The following is a 22,153-nucleotide window of genomic DNA, read 5'->3' on the forward strand; positions in this document are numbered from 1 at the left end:
AAACCATAGGTTTCAGACATGTTATAGTTAGGAACTAGCATTTAAAAAACCTTAGAAATTCACTGAAAAAACCATAGGGTTCAGGGGTGTTATAGTTAGCTGGACATTTCACTCGTACAAAACCATTGAAATTCCTTTGTTATAGTTAGTTCTACTAAATATAACTCACGCGCCCGCAATGCACTGCTGATGACATCAAATTACATCACTTTACAACTTTATAGAAACACACAGTCACTGGATGATGTCATCAGTGATGTCATTTGAGATGTCATCAGTGATGTCATCAGTGATGTCACTGACCATGTCATGAATGATGTAATATGTGACATCATCATCAGCAGTGGATTGCGGGCGCGCGAGTTATAGTTAGTAGAACTAACTATAACGAAGGAATTTCAATTTCAATGGTTTTGTACAAGTGAAATGTCCAGCTAACTATAACACCCCTGAAACCTATGTTTTTTCAGGAATTTCTATGGTTTTTTAAATGCTAATTCCTAACTATAACATGTCTGAAACCTATGGTTTTTTCAGTGAATTTCAAAGGTTTTTTAAATGCTAATTCCTAAATATAACATGTCTGAAACCTATTTTTACATATTTTATTTTTTAAATGACATTATATGTTTTTAATATAAATGGATTTTTTTTTAAAATATTGAAACTTTAATGTTTTTTTTGTTTTATATATATTTTTTTAATATATTTATATCATTTTCTTTATTGTTATTTTTTTTCCCCATTTTTTGGGGGAGTCGCACACCCAAAGTGTACCTTTCTCGATCACTGCGCGGAACCTAACCGCCATTTTAGGATTTCTGTGTAGGATCTGCGCAGGATGTGCGATGGGTGTGTATTTTTGTGTGTGATCGCTATGCGACTGGTACGCGACTCCAGGCACATACGCGACACATACGTATTACTTTACACGACGCTCGCGCACCCCGCATATATTCTAAAGAAGTCCCAAGGGTGGCGGTCCCCGGGGCTTGAAGGGGCCTTTGAGCCCCCCCACCCATGAATATTTAAGCCCCGGGGGGGTGGTGGTCCCCGGGGCTGGGGGGCCCAGAGGGGCCCCCCATTCACATAATAATATTGCCCCTGGGACTTGGCCCACCCGCGGGCTAATTACCAACTAAACACGGGAGCCCGTGCTTCTTTTTTCTTTTTTAAATCGGCAGGATCCGTGCACCCTGCGCGCATCTTCCCGTTTTAAAAAAAAAAAAAAATTTGGGGGGGCCCAGGGGGTCCTTGTGGGACCCCCTAAGCAGGCTTAGGGGGTCAGGGTGTTTCTACCCTGCCCTCTTTTTGCGTTTTGCACACTTTTTTCAAGGATTTCTTTTGCCTCAGTTCTACCGAGGCACAAAATGGCTGCGAACACTTCCTGGTTTGGAGTGTTGACAGCAAGTTGACAGCCAATTAACATGCAGCTCGTGATCAGGGTGCGCTCAGGGTGCGAAAATCCACAGCGCCCATGGATATATATGTGATTTTACTTTTGACTTTCTCAGGAACTACTGAACGGATTTACACCATTTAACCAAAAGGCACGACTCTGAACCAAGGGCTACCTTTTTGCCAAATTTGGTGTAATTCCGTTCGGCAGTTCGGGCTGTAGCTGTGACTAAAGGTTCCTATGTAAAATTGCATTGGGAAAACACGTTTTGGGACCCCCCTTTTTTCTCAGCCCCCGCTTGACGAATCACCCTGAGACTTTCAGGATAGGAGCGGACCGGAACTGGCCAAAGGTTTTGTAAATTTCACGAAGATTCGTCAACCGGCGAACTGAGTTTTAAAATGCAGATATATATATACATACATACATACATATACACATAGATATGCATACACATATATATGCTCATGTGCGGACATACCAAAAATCTGCATACAAATTACTCGGTCTTTCTTCCTCTGTTCCTAGGGACAGAACACATGAGCCACTCCAAGCAGTTGCTGCTTCAATAGTTTATTCTGTGTAGCAGAGAAACTCTGCTACAAAGAATAAACTATTGAAACTGCAACAGGTTGGAGTGGCTCATGTTTTCTGTCCCTCGGAACAGAGGAAGTAAGACTGTGTGTAATTTATATGCAGATTATTGGTATGTCTGCACATGAGCCCTGGCAGCTGGGAGTCCTGAGTCTCGACTTTTGATAGAAATATATATATGTACACAAATATATATATATTGGTCGAAATGCGTCATGCTGAGGCACTGGCCAGGACTGACTGGCTGCTTTAATCATGGAATTTAAATAAAGCACAGCAGTTTCACTACGTCCCTTAAAGTGGTCCATACCTGTGCTTGTGCGCCGTGGAGGTTTGGTGACGATCCAGGATTTGCTCTTGGTGAAATGGTCAATGTGTTACATAATTGGGAAACTGACCCAACACGTATCGGCTCAAGCAGAGCCTTCTGGGTTGCTATGGGTAATAGAAATATGTATTCTCTTTTAGCACCTCATATCAATGATACATTTGAAATTGTGTTTTTTTGTTTGTTTTTTTTAATAAATATTTGTATTCTAACAAAACTGTATTTAATGCAGGAATACTTTAATTGCAGGAATATTTTAAGAAGCCTTACAATTAAAAATCCACAAGACATCGTTTTGGTTGTTGGCACTGGTGTAAGCTCAGCAGCAGCTCCTGATATTGAGGCACTAAATTCATTCCGGTGCTTTCTATTGGCTGTCCTCGAAGCTGCCGAAGAGCTGCAAGTTCTGCACCCTTCAACCATCTTGACATTCCGCACTAAAGTGAAGAGAGAGAGGGACTTGTTCGTTGTTGCGCATGACCTCATCCGAGAAATGTCACCGGTGAGTCTTTGTGTTTGCGTGAAGAGATAACGTACCCCCTAAAAATTCCTAGTAGCAGCTCTGGTGCAAAGATTGCAAAGGTCGGCAGGCAAAATGATTTCCTGCAGTTTGAGTGCTTCCTTTTTCCAGATGGCAAGGTCATTTAAAGCCATTTGTTTCAGTATTGTGCCATCTCCTGGCCATTTATGATGGCACCCTAAGGCAGCTGCCTATACTGGCTTGCACATTTCTTAACTATTGCCATGCCAAAAGGGTGACTTCCAGCTAGACCTGACATCCTTGGTGTGGTATTCTCCAAAACATTTACCTACATGCCTCATGTTTGCTACATTTGTTTTTGTTGGCTTTAGGATCCTGTGCACTTTACTACTGCTGACCAGTGCCTTTGCTCTCTCCTTCAAACATGGGAAATTTGGCCTACACCTGATTGGTACATTTCATTTTCTTGAAACCTCCTAGTATATGCTACTGCACGTACCCAGGGCCTGTAAATTGAATGCTACTAGGGGGCACTAGCCCTCATTTTGCCACCTGCTAAAGGAGCCTTTTAAAACATGTCTCAGGCCTGCTACGCAGCCTGTAGAGCAGTTTTAAACAGGCATTTTGACCTGGGAAAATAAACCTTTTGCCAGACCTAAACATTCCTTTTTAATACTTAGAAGTCAACCATACGGTAGGCCCTAAAGGCTCATATGGCAGAGTGCATGGTATTTGAAAAGTAGTACATAGGTGCCTAATTTTCCCATGTCCTGACAGTGAAAAACTCCTAAAGACATTTTTCATTGTTGTAAGGCCTATAACTCCACATAACTCACACAGGATTATCTTATTACATTAAGTAAGTGCTAGCCTTAGTTTGGGAGCAGCTGAAGATATGCTATGCTGTTTACACTAAAATTGATTGTATTTTAAAATCCTCTTTTGCGTTGGAATTCTGAAGCTTTTAGAAAGTTGGCATATTCTTGCCCCAATCAACTGTGGCTTCGGCCAGTGTCTTGGTTCACATGACTGTGAATGGCTCTGTTGTTGGGGTTTGTGTATTACTTACAGACAGTGTCACAAAGGGGACTTAGGTGTGGACTGGATGGGCCATCCTGGCAGGAAGAATAGGGGGGGGGGGGCTGAACCCACTCCTACTTACCCCTCGAAGGACTTTGTCTACAGCACTCAAAAAGGAACCTGATATGCTGTGCTTTTGTCAACCCATACAGTTTAGAGTCTTGATCAGGGAAAGGGAAAGAACTTTCTGGAACCAATGTTGGCAGTAGGTCAGGGTACCCCCCACACAAACACTGGCACTAGATATAAATATTGGACCTCCAGAGCCACTTATCAGAACACTCCTGGACCTGTGAAAGATTCAGACGAAGGACTGCCCTGCTGCCCAAGGACTGCCCTACTGCTTGAAGGACTGTCCTGCTGTCTGAAGAAGGAAGACAGAACCTCCTTGCCTTGCTCCCAGGTTACCCAGAGTGACTCCAAGGGTCGGTTGGCTAACCTCCTGTCTGAGTTACAAGAACACAACAAGCTTTAGGGGCCTCCCTGTGTTTGTGCAGCTGGCTAGCTGCAACTGGACCTCCCTGGACCTGTCTGAGCCCTGCTGCTGGCCTGTTGTGGAGTATGTCCTGATTCCCAAGAGGTGCCCCAAGGTCCTGGAAACTTGGCTGACATCAGTGAGAACACCTTCTTAAAGAACAAGCATTGGCATAGCCAATAGGTCTCGCCTTTGGGACCTTATAAGTGTTTAGCCATGCAACAGTTGATGTTGTTGTACCAAGAATATTGTACTGCATAACTAAATACTTATAATGTTCCAAAGGCGAGACCTATTGGCTATGCCAATGCTTATTTCTATATCTGCCTTACTGGCAGAACTGAAACTCCATGGGAATGAGCATGCGAGCCTGATTCACTGATGAAGGTCTACCCTACTGGATGAGACATGACAATCAGTTTTGAATTCCCTCCATTGAGTTTTTGCCTCTAATCAGTGGGCATGTTTACTCATTTTAATATCAGAGCTGTGTGATGGTTTCAAGGCCGTCTCTCCTTCACAGTCTTTCACTTGTCTGCACTTAATTACAATTTAACTTTCAGGAATTTGCCTAAGCAAATAAAACAGCATCACAAACCCCCAGATAGATTATAAAGAACAAATATTAGAATCCTGGGCCTGCAGAGGCAAAAATACATCCATATACAATTTCATGGAAATAATTGCATTCCTTTTTGATACCATTTGAAAATACTTGGCAAAATTCAAGAGGCCCTCCATATCCTGGAAATCGATTTAATTCAGGCATATTCTGTGCTATGTTCTTTCTTTCACACAAACATTAGAATTAAGAGGGGTTGTAATAAAACGAAGGCCTTTGTCTGGCTGCTCCCAATTGTAGGGAAAATATTAGCCCTCTGCTATACAATTCGGCTTTGATGAGTTTATGTTAAGTAGATTTACTCTCTCTTAACATGTAAGCCTTCATTCATTGCTGGCTTGCTTAAGGCAATTACTAAAAATGCTTGAAAATAAAAACCCATTAACACCATGTATTTTTTTGTAAATTATTACTAGTACATCTGATTGAGGTCAGAATAGACAAATATCCCTAGAAACATAAGCACCTTACAATTATTACTCCTGAAATATGATTCAATTAAGACATCAAAAAATACATTTATTTTACATTTAACAACATTAATAAAACCATAAAATAGGAGAACTGCAGGTGACAGTCTGCAAATAAACAGTAATAAAAACAAAGAATGGAACAGTGGTAGATTGCTATGGTGATGTGCGGAGTTAAGGTATTTAAGGATTGTTCATCTAATTGTGCGAGTACATTTCAGCAATTATGACATAGGAAGCAAAAACAAAGCTACAGTAGATTCTCAGCTTGGAACAATAAATATTTTGTAGGGATATTTTGTTTATATGCATTTTACCTTTTTTGTAGGTACATCAGGTTTTCATTGCCAGTGACATAACTGAATTACCTTGAGACCAGCTGACTTTAGCGGCATATTAAAACATTTTGAGATTGAAACTTGATTTTGATATATTGAATGTAAAAATGCACCAATAAAAAAAAAAAAAAAAAAATGGAAACAGACCCATTTGGAATTTTACTGGGATTGAGCTCAGTAAAGATGGAAGAGGTAGTCAGAAGACCTGAACACTGCCTCACTAGTTAAAGACTCCTAGGGACATTCCTATTGGATGTATGGTTTTCGCATAAGTGTTAAAAGTGGTGACAAGCAAGATTCCTGGAGGCCTCGACAGAAGTCTGGTACAATGTAAGCAATTCCATCCCTTAAATAGACCACTGTTTCATTCTTACTCAAAAATAAATAAAATCTGGTATTTGTTAAGTGCAAACTAAGGGTCTCAGGGAGCCGTCGGGGAGATTAAGTGAGCTATTGCCAAGAGTCACACGGTGCTGAGCAGAGCTGCCACTGGGGTGTGAACACTGAAGCCCCGGGCTCTGGAGTAATCCGCTCTGCACGCTGTGCCACACCTCTCCCTCTGAATGACAAAACATTTGAGAGCCAGAATCAACCCCCTTTAAATTCCTAGATGGTAAAATCAAATGTTGTGTGGCAACAACTGCCTCTGAAATATCTAGTAACATTAACTGGTCTATGTATCCTTTGTCCAGAATCTCAATGACAGATGTCAGTAAATCCTGTTTATGTCTACTGTAGTATTCACTGTGACTGGAGGCGTTTCACAGTCACTGATCGCACGCATTGTCGATTCGAACAAATCAACTCAACATTTACCAACAAAAGGGAAGGAGTGCATCCTCATTGATGTCTTCTGCTTAGTAAATCCACAGCAGCAGTTGTGAGTGTTTCTTCTCTTCTCTATGTGTGAGTTGTTATTGGAAGAAGAGGAAAGGTGTGTGATTTGATGCGTGATGTTTCTAGCTAACTCTACCACACAATGCCTTAGAAATGCGTTTTGGTCTGTTGATATTTCCCGGGTACTGCCGACCAAGAAGACTGACTTCTAAATGCATTACTTAAAGGCAATGGTCCAGACAAGCAAGTGTTATGTGATATTTTGATGTATACCATTACAGTGGTCTATTTAGGCAGAATACAGAGCACTGCTGAGTGTATGACTTCTATTCGGTTTTTAAATACATATTTAAGTTGGGCAATAGCTCTTCAATGTAGTTCATCCTAGTTTTAGGTTCTTAGTCAGAGGTCAATTAAGTAAAAAACAAGTACAAAATCATACATGCTTTATATGTAGAGACTTCTCAGTCCTCCGAAAACAGAAAGCCCTTAGAATCCATGCAAAAAAGGGACTAGGGGAAACATTTACTAAGAAAACTAGAGAGGTTATAGATGCCAACGAGACAAGATTCAAATATCCTTACTATTCAAGATAAGGTGGTAATGTAAAGGTGAAGGAAGCTATGTATGTATGCAGACGAATAGAATATAACATAAAAATCACATGGGGCATTCTGTTGATTTGTGCATAGGTTACTAAAACTACTAGTTTTCAAGACGTAAATGTTAACAGGGTAAGTCTGTGAATATAAAACGCGCCAACATATTCCAACATCGGGCCTTTGCAACGTGTAGTATACACAACAGTGCCCCTGCCAATGGGCGCAAAATTACCGGACAAATAAAAAATAAATTACAGCGGGCCTCCGCTCAATGGAAGTTATTCGCTTCAGAAAAGCTGTGCATCACTGCATATTCAAACTGCCAGCGAGGGAGAAACCCAAAACGCATTTCCGGTAGTTTTTCAAAACGGATTACAGAGTGCAGCGTCTTCAATGACCCTTGTACAGTTTAGACGTACTGCATGCGAAAGCCCAATATGCAGTAAGAGAGGCCACATTGCCACTAATAGACTGGGCGACAAGCATGCTTTGCCCCCAGAATCTTAAAATAGTTTAAGCTAGAGATAGAGCAATGCAACCAGCTGCAAAACGAAAAGTTATCTAACCGTTTTGGGAAAACACGTTACTGTTACACCAACCAACAGGCACCTCCAAGTGAAAAATAGGCAACTTACACACTCAGCAAAAACTTGCCCATGCGATATCCTCCTGCACTACCGGAAACGGGAAGTAAGAATAAATTTCACATGATGCAGAGCTATACCAGCCCACACAATGACATGGATGGGCTACATGAACAATGTTGTTTCATTTACTGTCGCATGAAATGGTTGGAGAAACTCAAAAGTGAAGCGAAAAAATAGTTTATCTCAAAAAGAGAACACTAAAGTGGGATTTAAGCATCAAGGGTATATATAATATTTGAACTGAAGTCTTTCTCCGGACGTCTCCTACTTTTAGGTCGAGCCTTCTTCTCTATGGCGACGATCTATTGTGTTAAAAAAAAAAACAAGCACAGGCGCGCCATTAAAGAAAAAAACAAACATGTGTGCGTGACTCCAGCTAAAGAATGAGGCAGCAGGGGGAGGGAAGACAGGAGGGGGCCTGCGCCTGTTTCCCTTCCGGGAACGAGCAGGGGCACCATATGTTTGCAAGTTAATTACAAACATATGGTGTCAAAGCTCGCTCCCGCAAGGGAATCACCAGACGTGCACGCGTTGCCATTAAAAGCAATGCAATGCGTGCAAATTTTTGGCTGAAAAGGCGCATCGATGGCTAAAGGTCTTTCTCCTATGCAGCGCATGCGTGCTTCATAGGCGAGACCTAAAAAGTGAAAATCCTGAAATTTGTGCTCTTCGTGACCACAAACGACCAGTTTGCACCAAAGGTCTGCCACCTGCGGTGAGAGCCAACGCGATGCTCCAGTGAGACCAGCTATTTGCCGACAGTGGACTTCCACGACAACCTGCAACATGAGTCAGTGGAGTGGTGTGGCTCACTGGTTAGAGGCAGCAGACCCGGAAGCAGAGGACGGCCTGGGACCAGGGTTCAATTCCCGACGTGATAGGGTCGTGGACCAGGGCCAGCGGACTCGATAATTCTCGCCTCGGTGCCTACTCTAACCAGGGATCACACTTGGCAACTCTGGGCATTAGCTTGCCTTATCTCCACAATGGCCCCCCACATTCGCTGGGGATGCCTGGTTTCACCTTGGAGATGCCCAGGAGGGACCATCTCACAGGGATAGCCAGGACGGGTTCCCCAGCGGTCTACAGCGCCAGGACGCCTCAGGGCAGCAGTGCGCTTTACAAGACACATTACATTACATTACATGAGACATGCACTTCATGCTACAGCAGTCACAACCCGCGATGACCGCCAATGCAAAGCTCTAGCGATAACCAGATCTTCGTGCTACAGCAAGGACCGCCTGTAAAGCTCGACCTGCTCTTTGCACCGAAAGCCTCATCCTCATGGCCTCCTGTAACACAAACGGAACTCTTGCCACCAGACTTGAGAAGGTAACTTTTCAGAGAGACTAAAGTGGTCAGCCTGAACTTTTGACTTTCCACCAGTCTAGTGCAATCAGATGACCGCCGAATGTGCTTTGTGCTTTTAGGCGCTATTTTCAATAAAAACTTTAAAATTGAATATCGCTGGTAATATTGATTGGAGTTTTGTCATTCTGGAATCAGTTTATTTATTAAAATGTACTTAATTTATCGAAATTGTTAGGAGTTTTTCTTGTTTTGTGCTTTCACTTAATTACTGTTTGTGTGCTGCGTAAATACTTTACACAGTGCCCCTGAGTTAAGCCTGACTGCTTTTGTGACAAGCTATCAGAGAGTTAAGCACAGGTCATTGAGTGACTTTTGTGGTTCGCCCTAACAATGATTGTGGTTGTTGCCTGAGTGTATTTTCACCCTCCACCCCCCTCCCCCCACAAGCAATAACACAATTTTTTATGTCGAGCATTCAAGACCTCTTGTATATACTTTAGTATATAATTATATGTGTATGTACTTTGTGGGCTCTGGAGATCAGCCCTAGGACTTGTTTGCTGCCGCTTAGGGACTTTTGTTTCTGTTCAACTGCCTCTATTTAACTGTCTTAATAGAAAACAACCAGCAGAGGTCAGTAAAATACCAGAATTTCTTTCCGCTTGTTCAACTGCCTCTATTTAATTGCCTTGATAGAAAATGATTAGCAGAGGTCAGTAAAATACCAGAATCACTTTAGCATTCTCTAGAATCCAGTCCATAGAAATTGTCTTCCACGAGCACCCGTAGACAATAATATTTTTTTTAAATCTTGAATTTTCAGTGATATGACCACTGAAGGCCCTGATTTTATATTAAAAACAGCGTTTTGGACTATACCATTCCCCTCTGAAAGGCAATATTTCTCTCCATGTGTTCCCATACCCACCGTGTCACGCAGTTTGGTGATTACTTTCCCTCCATGTTAAAGAACATTAGATGTTTCAGCAGCCAGGCTAATGTGCTGCATAGCTAAATACATATTATGTACCAAAGGCGAAACCAATTGAATTACAAATGCTTGTCTAAATACCTGCTTTTTCCTCAAATATTAGCCATTAGGAGAGATCTTCACATCTAAGCATGCTTTGTGCTATAACCAAGGCTGGCTGCAAGTCACTCCTATGAAGTGGACCATTTAACAGCTACGTTAATATTTCTCTCATATATGAAATGTTCACTAACTTACGTTTCCCCAAGTGGTCCATGTTCCGCAGGGGCTGATGACTTAGTGGACTTATGCACCCACTGTACGGATATGTGTTTGACCCCCTGGTCACAGACATGAATCTAGGTGGGGGGTGGTGGTGGGGGGGTGCTCCTCTTTTATTGCCAGAGGTTGATATGTGTCACTTAGAAGCCCTGGGTGTCACATAGAAGCTTTGGGTGCTGAATAAATCCACAGTATTTTATGCTGCGGCCTCTGTTAAATTATGAGATTGTTTGGAACTGTATTTCTAATAGTGGCTGGAAAGTCAAGTTCTTGGGGATAGCTTTAAAGCTCACATATACTCTCTATCTTCCCCTGCACAAGGGTGTTAAATGTGTCTTGTGTCATCAATCACCCTCGACCTTAACTTTTGCTGCGCAGCAGCCAGGATGACTTGTGTTGCCAGAGTGATCCTCCTTTCAGCTTCCAGGTGAACCTGGTACACAGAGTGCAAACCTTCTCTTGACGTGAAAAATGAGCCTCCTCCCTGCAGAATGTGGTGAGCTGTTCCCTGATTCTACCATATCTGATAGGTACTTATAGACCTGGGGCTGAATGGGGGCTCTTAGGCTGCCTGATCCTCAATAGTCACCTGTTGAAATAAATGCACTTTTAGCACAGTAACTGTGCACAAATCACTACATGCCACCTTCTAATTTCGTTGCAAGAAGAGTACCACCAAATATTGGCCAATTCTGTGGGATGTCCAAGAGTCTTTTAAAATGCTCTCTGTTTATGTTTTTTTAATGCGAGATCAGAAGGCCACTTTCTGTAAGGTTATGAATTGTGAATGTATTGTGAAGCGTTATCTTTTTAGCTGCTATGTACTAATATTTAAGCATAAGTCACAGACTCACTCAAGTCTCCTCATCTGACAGCATTGGAAATCAGTCCGTGATTGGGTCTAAAACCAATGGTCGCTCAGAAGCCAACCTTAAAAGTTCACAGTCATTTAAACAATTTCTAGCAAAACATCGCTCCGTACAGTGAACTAAAATGAAGTACACTATGTAGAGAGTGCAAGAGATCCCCAAAAGTGAGGTAGAGGTAAAAGAAGGTAATAGTAACTCTCTTTATGTGGTAGTGTGGGCGAGCAGTTAGGCTTATCAGATGGTAGTGTAAAGCATTTGTTATACTCACAGAGGCAATAAGGAGACACTGTTAGACCTGGCACCATTGGCGTGGGTCTCCCTTCCATTTTTTGCTGTTGCCTCAAGTGTTTTTGCTGGTGTTAGATGCTTTGGGCACTGTGCCACTGCTATCCAGTGCCACAGTGCAAGTGCTCCCTACTATAAATGAATGTATTGATTAGTGATTCCATGATTGACTGATTTGGTTTACTTGTCAGACCCTAGTATAGTGCACTGAGTGTGCCCAGGGCTTGTAAATCCAAATGCTGCTGGTGGGCTTGCAGCACTGGTTGTGCCACCCACAGAAGCAGCCTTGTAAAATGTGTCTAAGGCCTGCCATTGCAGAGCCTGTGTGCAGTCTGGTACTGTCATGCTGACTGGTCAAATGCACCCACTTGCCAGTCCCTAAACCTTCCCTTTTCTTCATATCAGACACCCCTATGGTAGGCCCAAGGGCAGGGTGCATTGTAAGTATAAGGTAGGACATGCCCTGGTGTGTGTGGCATGTTCTAATAGTGAATTACAGCCATTTTCGAATTTTCACTATTGCAAGGCTACATGTTCTCCATAGGCCAGAATGGGCTGTTAGATTATTACATGTTTATAATCTTAACTGATTCAGAGAACATGGTAGAAATTCGAGTTTAGTATGCCTGAACTCAGAGTGATAAAATACATATTTTAGTGAAGGTGGTTTTAACATTCTGTGTTTGAAAATACCACTTTTAGAAAGTAGGTATTTTCTTGTCTAACCTTTCCAGCCTGCCTCTGCTAGGTTGTGTATTCCTTGTCTGGAGTTTGAGTGACAGGGCTGGGGGATTCCAGGAGACAGGGTGAGTCCGCCCAGTGGTTAATAGAGAGATCTGTGTCTAAATGGGAGGGAGGAGTTGCACCTGGGCCCTGAATAGGACAGTGCCTGCCCCCCGCAGTGCTGGCTCCACCCCCTGTGGTGCGTCTGATGTCTCTGCCTTGTACTGTGAAAGGAGAGAAGGAATCATGTCAACAAAGTGCTCCAGGGCTGTGCTTTCCCTCCACAATGCTGGCTCCACCCCCTGTGGGGCGTCTGATGTTTCTGCTCTGCACTGTGAAAGGAAAGAAGGAGTCATGTAAACAGAGTGCTCCAGAACTGGTTTGGACTGGGCAAAGGCCCCTCTGTCCTCAGAGGACAAAGGATTTTGGGGTATAAATATTGGGACCCTGATCCCAAGAAATTAGATCGCTTTTGGAACAGGAAGAAACCTTTACTGAGGGAGGAACCTGAAGAAACTGAGGAGAGCTGAAGTGCTGCTTGGGGGATTGGCCTGCAGTGGTTTGCCTGACTGCCAAAGGAAGGAAAAGAGACTTTGTGTGCTTATTTCAACTTCTAAAGATCTCCAAGGGCTTGGAACAGAGCTTGCCTCCTGCTGAAGTCTCAGGGACAACAGACTTCAACCCCCAGCTCCCCAGAGTTCTTTGAAAGTGCCTGCTGCTGTTTTGGGCCTTCTGAGGGACTGCGTGTCACAAGGAGCTGGAAGCGCGACTTAACGAAGCCGAAGCGTGTCGCCGTCGCTGCTGCTGCCGTCGCACTTCTAAACAAGGGTGTCACCGCTGGAGTTGTCGCACTGCACCGCATCAAGAGAAGCGTGTCGCCGTCGCTGCTGCCTGCTGTCGCACTTCTGAACAAGGGTGTCGCCGGTGGAGTTGTCAAACTGCACCGCATCGAGCGAAGGGTCTCGCAACGAGGAAGAAGCATGTCGCCATCGCTGTTGCTGCCGTCGCACTTCTGAACAAGGGTGTCGCCGCTGGAACTGTCGCATTGCACCGCATCGAGGAAAGCGCCTCGCATCCCAAGAGAAGCGCTCCACCGTCAGAGCTGCTGCCGTCGCATTTCTGAACAAGGATGTCTCCGCTGTAGTTGTCGCATTGTGCGGAAGCTTCATGCAAACTGGGAGAAGAGTGTCGCAGCTGAAGCTGTTGCCGTCGCACTTCTGAACAAGGGTGTCACTGCTGCAGTCTACGCATCGAACCGAGAACTTCTCGCATCCCCGGAGAAGCGTGCCGCATCTGGAAGATCTTCACGTCTTTATTTCTTTGCACCAGAACTTTGCCGCATTTCCATCGCTGCGACATTGCTTGTCGTGGAAGCGCAATGCATCGTAAGGTACATTGACGCAAAGTGTCGCATCTTAAGAACTGAACTGAACTAAGCTAAAAACTGCCATCTTAAAGTAATAGTATTGTGTATTTTTGTCGTTTATGGTCTTGTGGTAAATCTATATAAAGTATACTTATTTTTTATATAAAACCTGTGTGTTGTCCATTTGTAGTGTTGTCACTGGATTACTGTATGTGGTCACAAATGCTTTACACTCTGCCTCTGAGATAAGCCTGTATGCTCGTGCCAAGGTACCAAGGGGGTGAGCAGGGGTTATTGTAGGATTGTACCCCCTTACCCTGACTAGAGGCAAGGGTCCCTATTTGTCACAAGTACCTACCTGTGCCAACTAGAGACCCCCAAATCTAACAGACACACACTCAAGAATAAATCTGAGACCAATTTGTAAAAAAATATCCTTTTTTATATAATTTTTAAGTCCATAAACACAGATCCAGGGTAAGTACTTTTGGAGATACGATTTTGCAAAGTTCAATAAATGTATTACTTCTATGCGCAATCAGGCACCATAGGAAACAATGGAGTAAAAGCAGAAAAATGCATAGCATTCAGGCAATGCTTTCACGAAGTTAACTTTCCTGTTTTAGGTCGATGTCGGAACCAGGTCCAAAGTTCCAGCATGAGAAGTTCAGCAGTATCCCGGGTCAGCCGGGAGCAGAGATGTTAAGGTCTTGGGACCATAGCAGCAAGGCTGGTTGGTCGGTGCTGGGGCCGTGTGCTGAGTGAACAGGTCAGCCGGGCACCGTGCTTCTTGAGGTCCTTGCAGTCAGGAGAAGGCAACTTGGAGAGGTGATCTCAGGACAGCTGGGTCACTCAGGAAGTGGGTCTCAGTTATCTCAACATCCCTCAACAGGTGCTTACTTCTCGTGCTTCGGGAGTCCGGAGTGGACTCTTCTTCTCTGTGTTTACTGTTGGGGGTCCGATATACTGGGTATTGCTACGCTGCGGCTCCAGTAAATCCTAGTGCCTCCAAACTTTTTTTAAAATTGTTTTTGTTAGTTATAGTACATATAGCAACAGTCATACAAATCACATATTTATGAAGGTGCGTTTCATAAGCCAAAAGCATTATAATCAGCAATATCCAGAATTCCAATTAAGGCCAGAAGGATAAAGAAAGGGGAAAAAGAGAAAGAAGAAAAGGAAAGAGAAGAGAAGAACAATGAGGAGAGAATAGAACAGAGAGTACCCATTAGCATCACCACTCAGTGAAATCTGCATCCCAACATATGGGGGAGTCTGAATTCAACGGTCCTACTGAATCAGTTAAGGGAAGGCATTAAATAGTCATGGCAGTCGTGGAGGAACCTCATGCAGAAATAGGAACAGTCTGAGGGGGGAAACTGGGCCCTGCCTCTGCTGCAGATCATTTCCTAGCAATCTCAGATTGTTTGTCAAGGGGCTTCAAATATTATTGGGGCTGGAGCAAGCGGGCTTTAGCTCCCAATAGGTATCTAACATCTCCTAATAGATTGCCGCATCATTCGACTAGCAATTTCTCATATGGGTTCTTGGTCTGCCCCAGTGCATTACAACCCTGCACTTCGCAAGTAATAACGCATTGCTGCCAATCTAGGGTCCTCCGGCGGGGTCCCTTTGACATAGCCTAGTAAGGCAGCATCGGGAATAATGGCCCATATGCTGGTGATATCACTGAATACCGCTACCCAATAATCCCGTACCTCAGGGCACTCCCAAGTCAAATGCAAGAAGTCCACGCATGGTGAAAGTGCAGCACAGACAGCGCACAGCCTCTACCGAGCCCATCGGTCGCAGCCACGCCGGTGCGTGCTAGATTCTGTGCAAGAACTTGAAAGGAATTAAGCGCAGGCTGTAATTGGAAGACAGAGCCTGAGGCTGAGTGCAACAAAAGGACCACTGTTCCTCGCTAATTGCCACATTAATATCATCCGACTACATCTGCCGGAAAGAGGCTACCCGGATCGGAGCTGTCCGCTGCATGCTCGTATAAATGTGCGTAATGAGCCTGCGTGGCAAACAGTACGTGAGCAGCGGGGGTCCGCAGGAAAAGGGGCATGGAGGGTGCGCATAGACTCTTGGAGTTGGTAATAGGTCATCATTAGGGCTCCCAGGTTTCCGTTCTTACACATATTTACAGATAGATACAGACAAAACTATTTTTCTGACTGTATTTATTTTTAAATACAGGAAAATTCTGAAAATTGGCCTTCTTTGGATGAGTTTTTCTGCTTTAAATCATGAGTGCCAGGTCAGTAGGTGTACAGTTTGAGATAGGGGAGATTACAAAAGATAGTATATTTCATGATTAAGTTTAATTAAGTGCAGATCTACAATTATTTTTGCTATTCTACAATGCAAGTGTTTTCAGATAAAGCTATTGCACTGTATAATGCTGAAACCTTTTCGACATGCAAATGGGAGTAAACATTTATCAGTTGAATAAATGTGGAAAAATAACCATTGCAGGTTCATTTATACAGTATACACAAAATAAAAATGGATAAATACAGCAAAAATGAGCAAAAGTAAATATGGATAAATACAGACGGAAATGTCGAATAAATAAATACAATAAAACCGGGAGCCCTGGTCATAATATCCAGAAGGAAAGCCAGAGAGTCCTGAAATACCTTTAGACATGTAACAAAGGTGCCATGAGAGTATTCTGCTCCCAAGGAGGCAAGCTGCAGTCAGCGCAGACGCACCTGCACACCAGCCTCAGATGTCACCGAGACCTGTGAGAGTCCAAGAATCAGTGCTGAAGGGGCGAATAGGTGCTCCAATCTCATTCCAAACCAAGACCCTACACACCACAGTGTCAACCTGTCAACGCACCCGGCAGTCTGAAGCGGACACGGAGCCCCATGATCTGCCTCGGGAGCCGGATGTCTAAAGTGTGCCTGGACACTAAAAAACATAAAGATCCATATCGGGCACACCAAGACCATCCTGTGCAAATGGAAATAGGAGAATTTCCCATGATACACAAATCTGTTTACCAGCCCAAGCCAGCGAAACAAGGTGGTACCATAACTGACGATGAGAGTAGGTCAGAAGGGGAAGAGGTAGGTTAACAAAGAGAAGAAAATTAAGGAAGTATGATCATTTGGGCTATTACCAATCTACCAGTTAGGGATAAGGGCAACTTCGCCCATGTCGCCACATGCTTTTCAAGCCACTTCATCAGCTTGCCATAATTGTCGTGCCACAGCTCCTCCATATTATGGTTGAACCATATCTCCAGGTATCGGACAGAATCGGTGGCCCACGTCAGGAGAGAGTTGGAAGCAAAGGTCTGCATGGTATCGGCACGCAGAAGTAAATGGACGTTGTTCAGTCAATAGTGATATCCGCTATGCCCCCAAACTGAATAATCTCCTTAAGGAGCAGGTCCAGATTTTCAGATGGGTTTCGTACATGGTGACATAATTCGCATTGATGAAGACAAGAACACACCTAGGTTGGAAAGCTGGTCCACGATGCAAGGGGTGCTGTTGCAAGCGCTCCACTAGCTGCTCCATTGCCTCCAAAAAGAGAATAGGGAAGAGCCAACACCCCTGATGCATACCTCAAGCAGTCTGCAATGGAGGTGAGATTGTGCCATTAATCTGCAAACGTGCAAGAGGTAGGGTATAGAGCAGTTGGATTAAGTGAATGAATTTGCACCTCTCACCAAACCACACAAGGAGGCAGAATTATAAGGCCACGCAAGTGAGTTGAAGGCCTTGAAGGAGGGCAAAGAAGGTGTGTAGGTTATGTGCCATTGTTCGTCCCGGCACAAAGCCAGATTGGTCCAGACGGATCATAGGAGGAAGAAGAGGTAAGAGGCACGAGGCGATACATTTTGCCAGTATCTTACTATCAATATTTATCATGGAGAGCGTTCTATAAGACTCACAGCGTGTGGGCTCCTTGTCAGGCTTAAGGATTATAACTGTAAGAGCTGCCCGCAAGGAGGGAGGTAGGACACCAGTGCACACAGACTCCTCATAGATATCCAGAAGATGGAGGTCTAGCAAAAGAGCAAGCTCCTTGTAAAAGGCTGCCGTAAGTCCATCATGTCCGGAGGCCTTATCTCTGGGCAGCCCAGATATAACTTGGACAGTCTCTTCTATCAGCAAGGGCTCATTCAGGAAAAGGCAGTGACTCTCTTCCAACAAAAGAAGCTGCACTGAGTCCAGGTAGGAGATCATATCAGGGGGAGGAGAGCGTTGAGATGAAGTTTACAAGTTGTTATAGAAATAAATCACGGTGCGTTGGACAGCCTCAGTCCCAACCTGTATATTGTGGTGGTCATCCCGCAAGTTGACTATATAATCGCTCGCCCAAGGCTTACACAACATCCTTGCCAAAGTTCTGCCCAACTTTTCCCCCTCCCTTTAACACTTTGCCCTGGTCTACTTGATCAAGTAATAAGTCTAAAGATCCCCGGAATATTCTTCAGTCACCTTTGTTTGTTTTCCAGGCGGCCGCTACGGTGGAGTTCCACGCCTCCACGTAGCACCTGAGGGCCGTGTTGCTGCCCCTCCCCTTCTCGAGGTCAACGCTGGAGGCTGCGAGGCGTCTGCCGTTCCGTGCTGCAGCGCTGGCTATGGATGCGCGGCTCTGATCTTCGTTTCTGCCTGCTTGCGGATTTTGGAAGCCGGAGTCATTTCCCCAAGTGGACTTCGCCATACTTTCACTGTTTATATTATGGGGGTGCATTGAGGAGTTGCGGCCGACAGCAGGACGAAGCGGTGAGAGGATGCAGGTTTGAATTCTTCAGTTGGACTTTCAGCGCTCAGCACGTCGAGGGAGGTACTGCTGAAATTGTTTTCTGTGCGAAATAGATGTGACTGACTCTCTTTTGTCCGGGACTCTGCTTGCAAGTGGTTGGCTTTGAGGCAGGCTGTGGCAGGCATTGGTTAAGTATGCAGGACAGAAAGGAGAGATAAAAGGAAAGGGAAAAAATCGCATATGGAGTGTTAATGTCAATATAACTCACCCGCTTGCAGGCTTAGGGACTGAGCTGGAGCTGGAGTCGAGTCTGCTGACACCAGACGGAGGAGTATGAAGACACTACAAATTCTAACTACGCCGAGTTAGTGCTGTTCGGGTGTCTTTGTCCGTGCGTTGCTCCTGGGGCTGTGGTGCTGCGCTTGACATATTGAGAGAGACGACGCCCGCAGCTTTTTTTTTTTTTTTTTTTTTTGTTGGTGAGCTGGAGCCTGATTGTTACTTTGCTCTGCCTCTGTCGGCGGATGGTTTCCTTGGACAAGTTGTATCGGTACTGTTCCCGTGAGGTGGGTTGAACGGCGCTGATTGAGCTTTGGCTGTTTCAAAGTCGACTGAGTAACTATTCCACATTTGTTCATTGTTGGGGGAAAATCGTTAATTAGGCGAGTGAGAGGAACAACTATTGACGCACGCACTATGGGAAAACTTTTAAATGCTCGTGTTAAAGCTAAGCAGCGCCGACAGCAGGCAAAAGAGGCAGCGGCAACAGCCAGGTTAATAGACAGTGCTGTCTCTAAGGAAGGTGATTTGGGACGTTCACCAGAGAGCTCAGAGGCTGAGGATACATTAGTAGAAAACTTAGTCCAGCTGAATATGGGGGATGAGAATAATGTTTTGCATTCTGGGGATCACTTTGAGACTCTTGACTCTACTCAACCTCCCTTGTTGTGTCCTCCATCTAAACAATTTCCCCTGTTCACTAAAAAATCACTTCTCCCCTCAACTAATAATGCGACCGCCATGGGGTCTCCAAATCTGGAGTTAGGCCTGATTCCGCAGGCTGGCACAAATGGGCCATGCCCTGTGGTAAACACCTCCTCAAGCCCTCCTTCTATTGGTCTTCCTACATCTGAGTTAGGGGGGGAAGAAAAAAAGATAATACTGGATGCTGCGGATGTTAGAAAAGATGATGTAGGGAACACAGTAACACAGCCTTTTGAAGTCCCTGATAGGGGATATGACAGGATGGTGACAGACCCCCTGGGCCCCCTGTTAGAGATGGATACAGAGACGGAGGGTGAAATGAAGATGTCCGTGAAGGACATGTTGAATCTAATTCTGGATGAGGTGAGAGATATTAAAAGGTCGCAAAATGCCGAACTTTCTGCGATTCATCAGAGACTGAATAAGATGGATAAAATCGAGGAACTAGTCTCCTCTTTTCCAGCTCGGTTACTTGAGGCGGAGGAGAGGATCTCTTCCTTAGAGGACCAAATTATTGTGGTAAAACAAGAGTCTAAAGATGTCTTCAAAACAACAAAGGCTCTTGAAATTAAATTGGACGAGTTGGAGAATTATAATAGAAGGTCCAATTTACGCATTGTGGGGGTCCCCGAAGGAATTGAGGGGACAGAAATGCTCGGTTGGGTGACTACGTTTCTTCATCAGGTGTTGATACCGGAGCATAAAGATGATCTCACCATCACTAGAGCTCACCGGGTACCTGTTCGCCCATTCCCGAATTCAACTCTCCCGCGAACTATTCTTTTGAATTTTGCCGATATTAGGGTTAAGGAGCGAATTCTTTCCAAGGCAATACAACAAAGGCAGTTCCCTGTGACTGATACAACAAAATGCCGAATTTTTTCCGACATGTCCGCAGCAGCAGCGAGACACAGGAAGGAGTTCGTCAAAATTCTACATCTATTCAAAGCTAAGGGGGCCCAAGCAATGATTGTACAACAATCCAAACTCAGAGTTCTTATTAAAGGAAAATGTTATATGCTTTCAGATGTGGAGGAAGCACAGGCGTTGCTCCAGGGAATTCAAAATGGCTAGTCTGGTCGTATGATTTACATTTGAATGTTTTGTAACAACTTAGATCACGTGTTTTTTTTTTTTCTTTTTCTTTTTCATTTTTCCAGGTCTGCGAATCCTTAAGTGTTTGGAGGAGGGGGGGGGGTCACGGTCTTGGGGTTAAGGGGTGTGAATTCAGGACACCTCAATGTCAAGGGGTAGGTTCCTGTGGTACGCGTGGGAAGAAGTAGGTAGTGTTAGGAGGGTGCCACAGGCTGTAGAGGGGGTGGGTGGGGTAAAAAAAAAGTTAAAAATGAAGTTCTTGGCAAAAAAGGAAAAAAAAATGCGTTGCTTTTATTTTTTGCTACTTGGTCAAATGTTGGAGATAAACGTGGTCTTTGTGCTGAATTATCTGTTGAATACTGATGATGGTATTGATTGTTTAAAGCTACATTAGACAAAGGGGAAAAATGTGTGTTCTGGGTTCTAAGTTTGGGCCCTAATTATGACTAAAATAAAGTTGAAAATAATTTCTTTTAATGTGAACGGTCTAAATAATAAAAAGAAGATGCGGGCAATAGAGACATGGATTCTGTCTGAAAATCCAGCAGTTATACTTTTGCAAGAAACTCATATTCCTATCTCAAAATCTGTTCATTTTTCCATGTTTAAGGGGTGGGCCTCTTATCGGGGATTTTCCTTTTTCTCGGAGTCAGCGAGAGGAGTCGCACTCTTTCTTAGTAGGAGATTAGAGGCGGAGTTGATTCAATCTGATGCAGATATCCAGGGTAGGTGGTGTTGGGCCACGTGTAAATTAAAGAATAGACCACTGCATATTACCTTCATAAGCTTTTATGCCCCCTTGAATGATTGCTCTGCAATATATGACGAAATGTTTCAGTCCTTACTAATGGTTGGGGGAGATATTGTGATCGGAGGGGACTTTAATATTCTTATGAAACCAAACTTGGATTCCACCACTGGCGGGAAAAAGCAGTTGAAACCTAAATCATTTCAGATAATTATGAATAACGTAAGGATTTTCAATTTCGTTGATCCATGGCGTTCTTTAAATCCCTATAAAAGAGAATATACTTGCTGGTCGGGAAGGCATAAGTCATTTTCTCGTATCGATTTTTTTCTGGTTTCCTCAAAATTTAAAATTCAGCATTATCGGATGTTACATAATGGCTGCTCCGACCATGCGATGTTAGTGGCTGAGTTTGTGTTGGAAGAAAGCACGAATACTCAGAAGCGATGGGTTTTCAATAAGTCTTATCTCTCTGATGAAACATGGGTATCTTTTCTCAAAAAGGAGATTGGGGAATATATTGAACGAAATATGGGAACAGCCCCCATACATGTTGTATGGGACTCACTGAAGGCATTTATTCGGGGGGTAGTTATAGGAAGGGACGCAAAGGAATCAGCCATTTATAGGGATACAAAGAATCAATTGCAGCAAAGCATACAGGTCTTAGTAAATCAAATGTATCACAATCCCTCTCTTAAGATACAAAATCAATTGAATGCCGCAAAACGGGAGTTGAATGCACATTACTACACTAGAAGTGAGGAAATCTTTTGCAGACAAGCTCAAAAAATTTACGAGCATAGTAATTTTACGGGTAAATTCTTGGCATGGCAGGTTAAAGAACGTGCTGCAGCTAATGTGATTCGATCTCTTAAATCCCCAATTAGTGGCGTGGATACCTCAG

General features: G+C 43.9%; 1 protein-coding gene across 1 annotated transcript in view; it reads left to right on the forward strand.

The window, feature by feature from the left end:
* Positions 1 to 22,153, forward strand: part of SIRAL2 (SIR2 antiphage like 2) — an 822,333-nt gene that overhangs the window by 260,988 nt on the left and 539,192 nt on the right. Inside the window, exon 3 of the mRNA XM_085615425.1 lies at positions 2,571 to 2,823. Within this exon, the coding sequence (XP_085471551.1) occupies positions 2,571 to 2,823 (253 nt within the window). The remainder of the gene's footprint in view (positions 1 to 2,570; positions 2,824 to 22,153) is intronic.

This window comes from Triturus cristatus, chromosome 7, assembly GCF_964204655.1.
Source record: "Triturus cristatus chromosome 7, aTriCri1.1, whole genome shotgun sequence".
Classification (NCBI taxonomy): domain Eukaryota; kingdom Metazoa; phylum Chordata; class Amphibia; order Caudata; family Salamandridae; genus Triturus; species Triturus cristatus.